The following is an 8,102-nucleotide window of genomic DNA, read 5'->3' as shown; positions in this document are numbered from 1 at the left end:
ATATCTGAAAGGAATAGACTGGATGTGATATATAATGACCCACTAAATCAATTAGTAGGATCATAGAATCTCCTCAAAAAGTCAACAAATACAGCTGCATTTTCCCAGACTAGGTTGGTTGGTGGGCCATCCATTATTTCTTCATCAAAGAACTTTGTGTAGTTAGCATCTGCTTCCAAATTCTCAAAAGCCTTCTTGAATTTTATAGCAAATTCTAACATCAAGTAGGTGGAGTGCCACCTAGTAACCACATCCAAGCATACCAAGGCTTTTGATTCAATGTTTGTATCCTTGCAACTTTCTTTGAATCTTTTCAATCTAGCTGGAGATGACCACACATATCTCACCGCATATCAAATGCTTGAAATTGTATCATTCAACTCTCTCAACCCATCAGTTACTATCAAATTCAAAATATGAGATGAACACCTCATATGAAACATTTTGCCATTCAATGGAATGGTATTGTCTTTTTCCAACAAGTGCCCCTTCAATTTTCTAAGAGCAACGTCATTTGAGGAGGCATTGTCAACTATCACTACAAAAACTGAGGAGATACCCTACTCATTAAGACAATTTATCAACTATTTCCCCACCATTTCCCCTTTATGGCTAAGAACTTGGATAAAGTTGATAATTCTCTTCTGCATTTTCCAATTATCATCAACCCAATGTGCAGTCAAGCACCAATAACTAATATTCTGGATTGATGTCCAACAATCGGTGGTCAACGACACTCTATGCTTCACCAAAATCAACTTTAACTCTTTCTTCTGATCTAGAAACACATTATAAATATCTCTCGCAACAGTAAATCTTGATGGGAACTGAAATGTGGGAAATAAATGTTTAATGAGCTTTTGAAATCTTTTTTCGTCCACGTGCCTAAAGGATAACTCATCCATAATGATGTATTCAGCGATCACTTTCCTAACAACATTATTAAACCTTAGTGGCAGCCCACTTGAAGCGACTTCTTCTTCGTTGTAGGTTATTTCCTTTCTAGTGAATCTATCCATAGTTGATTGTTGCTTCTTACTTTGCTCAACCTAGTCTCTGAAAGGACATTTCTTACATTTTCTCTCCACATGTGCTCATAGTGTGCTAGCCCATTCAACTTTCTATCAGCTGCATAATCTGTGCCACAATAATTGCAAGCAGCCCTTGGCTTCTTAGGATCACAATCAGGCAGCATAGTGTAATGATCCCACACACTCGATGTTTTCTTTCAACCCTTTGCTTCTTTTCTGGTTGTTCAACCTCTTTCCCCTTTTCTTTTTCATTCTCCTCTTTTTTGGTCTCTTTCTCTTTTCCCTTATCTTGATTTTGTTTATCATTCCTCTTTTTTTGTACGTTTTCTCTTTTTCCTTTCTTTCGCTTGTTATTCTCCATTAGAACTTGACAAATTAGTTTCAGCATACTCCAACCACTCCCCTATCATCTCTTTTAAATTTTCCTCGTTATCTATGTTAATGATCTATTTACCATTTTTTTCTTGCCTTTACTTGGGTTTCGTTTTGGAGAAGGTTCTTGGTGTTGGTGGTGGTTCTTCAGATTTACTTTTTAAATCTGGGTTTTGAGATTTGATTTAATTTAAAAAAAAAAAATTAAGGTAGTTTCCGTCAGTTGGGCACTGCCACAAACAGAGCAATTGTGACAGTGCAGAACTGTCACAAATCCTAGCGTTTGCGTTATTTACCAACTATCACAAATGCTTTGTTTGTGACAGTGCTCAACTGACGCAAATGCTAGAGTGGTTTATATCATGGGATTCAGCATCACTTTTAAAACTGACGCAAATAGTATTTTTTGTAGTAGTGGAAAAATGGATGATAGTCACAAATATCATCCATGGTCAACATTGTTCACTACTAATTGCCCACAAAACCCAACCTCTCAATCAAAACCTCACATAGCTATATTGTACCAAAACATATCAATTATCAAGTTATCAACCTAATGATCCCACACAATAAATCTCAACCCAAAAAATAAGTAAATAACATCACCAATTCAAAATTTCTAACATTTTTCAAAAGAATTAGAATAAAAACTCTAACTATAACTCAGCCCTAATTATAACTAAATCCAAATATAACCAACATTTGACGTCACTAAATCTATCCAAAAGATGCCAAATACCAAATTGAAGTATACACAAAATCAACAGTGAAATAATAATAAACATACATAAATCACAATAAAATAATAGAAAAACAAATAAATCAAATAATAAAAAAAATGATATAAACTAAGATAAATGTATTTAAAAAAATTATACCTCTGTGATGTGAAGCAGTCGGACTCCGTGAAGCAGTCATCGGAGTGGGAAGACAGGGAGATCCGTGCATGTGTATGGATGGGTCGTGCAGCTGGGCTGAGTTGGTGAGGTCTGCAGCTAGGCTGGCGGCTGCGTGCGTGGGACGTGGTCGTGCGGCTGGGCCGTGCTGCTGCTACCGCCGATTGGTACGTTTGGGAGGAGAGTGAAAGAGAAAGAGGGAGGAGATGAGATGAGAGTGAGAGTAGGGGTGAGCATCTAAACCGACAAACCGCGGTGACCGACTGCACCGCACCATACTACACTGCAAACCGCAGTGTCAAAAGTGTAATGGTTCGGTATGGTTTGTATTTGAGCTAAACCGTGCGGTGTGGTGCGGTGCGCGGTTTGGCGGTGTAAAATTTTGGTTTGCACCGCACCGCACCGCATACTTACAAATATATTAAAAAAAATAAACTTTACATATATACCATTTTTTAAAGTTACCCAATATGAGAGACTTGTATATTTTTTTTTAAAAATGGGAGACTTGTATATTTTTTTTGTGTTTCACTGAACTTAATTGATAACTTGTGATGTTGTTTAGAACTTATTAAGGATTTGTTATGAACTAAGGATTAAGTATTTTTTTTAAAATTTAAATTTTGTTATGACATATTTTTTAACACAAACCGTGGAAAACCGCCCAAACCACACCGCAAAAAATGGTTTGGTTTGGTCGGTTTGGTGCAACCAAATCACACCGCATGGTGTGTTCTAGTTACTAAACCGCACTTGTGGCGTGGTGTATTAAAAAGTCTTCAAACCGCCCAAACCACACCGTGCTCACCCCTAAGTGAGAGTTTGAGGGATAGAGATATACGATGGAGAGAGAGAGATTTCAGTGCCTTAAAACTAAAGAAAAAAAATTCAGATTTTTATTTTTATTTAATAATTAATAAATATATAATATTATATTTATAATTTTATGTGTACTTCCCTCAGTTCAATTCGGTCGGTGCACTCGGATTTTTCAAATCGACCGAACAATAGCTATTTACGCCATTAAAGGTTTTTCCTGTGTTTGGTTTAATTGATTTTGGTTTTTTCATTGTTCTCAGTTTTTAGGTTTTTCAGATTTTATGTTCGGTCTTTATCTAGATTACTTAATCAACGCATTCCATCCCGTAACTCTTGTTAACCTTTTGAAAGGTATATGCGGGAGGGTTGAAGTTGAAAGTGGTAAAGACAGAATATGATACAATAGGCACTTGTGGTAGACTTTTAGTTCCACGTAAAGACAACGGTTTGGATGGATCCATTTCCTTTTACTTATTTATACTCGAAGAAACTTTCAAAGCTTAAAAAGATACTGAGAAACGATAAACCAGTCCATCATCATTATTATTCTCTAATAATGGTTTTTCTCAGATTATTAATCCTCATTGGCTTTGTGTTTCTCACTTCTGAAGCTCAACAAAGGCAATCAAACATAAGTACTGGGTCTTCTCTAACACCAGATGGAAAGTCGTCTTGGTTGTCAAAATCTGGAGTCTATGCCTTTGGATTCTACAAGCAAGGCAATGGCTTCTCAGTGGGGATATACGTAGCTGGGATTCCTCAGAAGACTGTTGTATGGACTGCGAGTCGAGATTCTCCACCAGTCAGCAGAAATGCCACTTTGGAATTCACAAGTGAAGGAAGGTTTGTCTTGCGATCAACACAAAGAGAAGAAAACATAGGAGATCCTGCTCAGTCAGGTTCTTCAGCTTCTATGATGGATACAGGCAATTTCGTGGTCTATGATTCAGATGGGAATATGATATGGCAGAGCTTTAATCACCCTACTGATACCATTCTCCCCAGTCAACGTCTCCTAGCTGATAGTGAGCTCATTTCGAGTGCTTCAGAATATGATCACTCATCGGGAATCTTTCGTCTCAAGATGCAAACTGATGGTAACCTTGTTCAGTATCCAGTAAATACTCCAGACTCTGCTCCATATGCTTACTACGCAACTGGAACAAGTTGGGCTGGACAGAACGTGACTTTAGTTTTTGATTCTGATGTAAGTATTTACTTGATAAACTCTACAAGTGTTAACTTCCAGAATGTAACAGATAGAAGCCATTATAGGAAAGACGCAATCTTTCTTATGAGAATTGATTCAGATGGGATATTTCGTTTGTATTCATATAATCTAAAGCAGAATTCTCATAATTGGTCAATTGAGTGGAATTCTACCAATGACAAGTGTCAGCCTAAAGGTTTATGTGGATTAAATGGATTTTGCATCCAGATGGATCAAGACGCGAATTGCCTCTGTCTTCCAGGATTTGACTTTGTTAACAAGGGAAACTGGTCTTCAGGCTGCGAGAGAAACTTTATTGCAGACAGTTGCGGAAATAATAACAGAAGTCTCAAGCACACAATGCAAGAAATTCCTAACACAAATTGGCTAGACAATTCATTTTCGGATATTTCGACATTAGATAAAGAAGGCTGCATTCAAGCTTGTTCGGATGATTGTAACTGTGAAGTTGCATTTTATGATTCTGGCAAGTGTAAAAAGCAGACACTTCCATTACGATATGGAAGAAGAAGTGGTTCTTCAAATATAGCTCTTATCAAGGTATATACATCCCAACCCACTACAGAAATTTTTGTTTCTAAAGAGAGTCAGAAAAGAGTTCGTTCTGATATCCTCATTATTAGTGTCTTTCTTCTGTCTTTTGGTTTGATTATGTTGGTGATTTCAATAATCGTTTTATGCAAAAGCCATTTTTGGGAATATAAAAAGCTTAACACTAGGAGGAGTGATGATGTTGAGTTGATTGGTGATGATGTTTCCTTAAGATCGTTTACTTATGAAGAACTTGAGAGATTTACAGATGGTTTCAAGGAAGAAATTGGTAAAGGATCGTCTGGGACAGTTTATAAAGGGATCATTTCGAGTAGCCAGAAGTTCGTGGCCGTGAAAAGACTGGAGAAATTGTTGGATGAAGGTGAAAGAGAGTTTCAAAATGAGATGAAAGCGATAGGGAGAACACACCACAAGAACCTTGTCCGGTTGATAGGTTACAGCCATGGAGGACCAAAAAGGCTTTTGGTGTATGAGTACATGAGTAATGGGTCACTTGCAGATGTTCTCTTTAAACCAGAAAGCAATCCCAAATGGGAAGAACGAGTGGGAATCACTTGTGAGATTGCAAGAGGAATAATGTATCTCCATGAAGAGTGTGTGACACAAATAATCCACTGTGACATTAAACCTCAAAACATACTCATGGATGAGAATAATTGTGCCAAGATTTCTGACTTCGGATTAGCGAAGTTGCTGAAGCCAGACCAAACCAGAACCTTTACAGGGATTAGAGGAACAAGAGGGTATGTTGCCCCTGAGTGGCATCGAAGACTTCCTATTACACCGAAAGCAGATGTGTACAGCTTTGGGATTGTTCTTTTGGAGATTATATGCTGCAGAAAGAATGTGATTTGGGATCTTCCTGAGGAGAAGGCTATATTGGAAGAATGGGCTTATACTTGTTTTGAGAATGGTGAGCTTGTAAGTTTGGTGGGGAATGAAGAAATCGACCAGAGACAATTGGAGAGAATTGTGAAAGTTGCACTTTGGTGCATCCAGGAGGAGCCGTCCTTGCGTCCCTCAATGAAGAAAGTTCTGCTTATGTTGGAGGGAACTGTTGATATCCCCATTCCTCCTAGTCCAGAATTCTTTTAACATAGGCGGAAAATGGTGGAATTTTTGTGTAGTTAGATTTATTTTATGTTCTCTCATTGTTGCTGCTAATAAAATAATGAATAAAAAGTTTCATATTTCTTCTTTTATTTTTTATTTGACTTTTTGTATTGATTTTGCTTTGGATAAGAAATAAATAAAGAAAATAAGATAAAAATGTGTGTGAATATGCCTGACTAGGATTCAAACTAGTAAATGAGATATTGTAGGAAATTGCCCTAAATGAGGGTAGTAGAAAGATAAATATCCTTAAATAAAAAAACTAGAGCAAAATTACCCCTTTCTAATTCACAGTTGGTTTTATTATATTTTCTTAAAATCACGTACACTAAAAGCAATTACAAAATTTATCAAAAAAAAAAAACTTAAAAGCAATTAAAAAAATTAATTTCTTAGTTGCTTTTTTTTTAAAAAAAAAAAAAATCATATTATTACTAAAGAAAAAAAACAATTACTTTATGTCATCTAGTATATGACAAACGCAAAAGGTAATATTTTTTTTTAGAAATAAAATTAGGACTATATTTCTTTATTGGTACATCTCATTATATAGAGAATTATCTATTTAATCTCTTAAATTAAACCATGAAATCCGAATAATAAAGTTATACAATACGCTCACCTTAATATATACAATTATACGAGTGTTGCTACTTAACACGCATCCACTACTACAAAATAAAATATTTTATAATTAGTTAGTTATACTTCATAATAATTATTAAATTAAAATGAATTGAATCTGAAGAATTTCACCAATAGTATCACCTTTTTGTAGTATTAGGCACCATTAGTACCCTTAGTAATTCTCCAATTATAAACTCATCTATTAATTAATGACAAATTTTTTGTCATTATCAACATTTTTTTTGTTTGTCTTAAAAAAAACTTTGTAACAATACATGTCATTTTTCACTCTTGTGAAAAATCAAATATATATTATGATTATAGGTAAAAGAAATCTGTGCGATTACAGAATTAGAAATTGTATTAATTTATTTTTATTATATTTTTTTAATTATTATATAAATTTTAAATAAATAAATAATTTCATATATTATGAAATGATTACATAAACATATTCAAAAAATTAAAAAAAAATATTCTCTATAGTTTAAAACAATACAAAATTATTAAACCATGATTTCCTTATATACACACTTTTATATATAAAGATATGATGCATTTTAGTTTAAAATTAATTACTTTTTTTTTCTAGTTTTCTTTTTTTAAAAAATACATATGAATTTTAATATATTAAGATATTAAAAAATTCTAAATTAAAACTATGAATTCAAAAAGTTTATTTGGTTAAATTTTATTTATTTAGTTTTCAAAAAAATAAAGGCAACAAAAAGTTATGTATCAATATATATTATTTAATTAATGGCTAGAGCAATTAAAATAAGTAATTTCTCATTGAAAAATAAAAAAAACTAAACAAAAAAAAAGTGTATATTTATGTCTTATTTCACTATTACTTATATGTTTGGATAATCAAAACATGTTAAATGAAAAAAGAAAAAATAATAATAAATTTAAGCACATAAATATTTTTCGGTTATAGTTTAGAAAATATAATTGATAGAGTAATTTAAATACTTTAATATGAAATTTTAAATTATGTGATGAGAAATTATTATGACTAATTTATTACTTTTTTATTTTTTTCTAATGTATTTACCTTAATTAGATGACTTATTATTTTTTATTGTTTTTAATTTACTTACACTATTTAGATGAATTTAAAACTAACAAGGTGTTAGAAAACAATAAAGAAAATTGTTAAATCTAATGAAAAACAATAATTTTTATTAAACTCATATTTATAATATATATATATATATAAAAAAGATAATAGAGGGAAAAAAACTAATATAACATATACAAAACATATATACTAACGAAATATATATATATATATATATATATCATAGGCAAGTATAGATATACCCACCAAACAAGAATATATATATAAAATAAAATATTGGCCAAAAGAACAACCATGTAGATATACCAAAGACAAAGATAGAAATATCAAATGTCTAAAATAGATATAGCAAAGGCTATTAATAGATATACCATAGA

At 33.0% G+C, this 8,102-nt stretch overlaps 1 protein-coding gene across 1 annotated transcript; it reads left to right on the top strand.

Moving 5' to 3' along the window:
• The first annotated feature begins 3,615 nt into the window (after window positions 1-3,615).
• On the top strand, window positions 3,616-6,103 carry LOC133802753 (G-type lectin S-receptor-like serine/threonine-protein kinase LECRK3). The gene has a single exon (XM_062241035.1). It carries the CDS (start codon window positions 3,675-3,677, stop codon window positions 5,994-5,996), a length of 2,322 nt encoding a protein of 773 aa, XP_062097019.1. The 5' UTR covers window positions 3,616-3,674; the 3' UTR covers window positions 5,997-6,103.
• Window positions 6,104-8,102: the final 1,999 nt, after the last annotated feature.

Source organism: Humulus lupulus, chromosome 1 (genome assembly GCF_963169125.1).
Source record: "Humulus lupulus chromosome 1, drHumLupu1.1, whole genome shotgun sequence".
Taxonomy (NCBI): Eukaryota; Viridiplantae; Streptophyta; class Magnoliopsida; order Rosales; family Cannabaceae; genus Humulus; species Humulus lupulus.
The sequence above is the reverse complement of the archived record's forward strand: the minus strand, read 5'-3'. Positions and strand labels throughout refer to the sequence as shown.

Coding starts and splice junctions, on each gene's coding strand:
- LOC133802753 (XM_062241035.1), top strand. CDS start 3,675: ATGGTTTTTCTCAGATTATTAATCCTCATTGGCTTTGTGTTTCTCACT.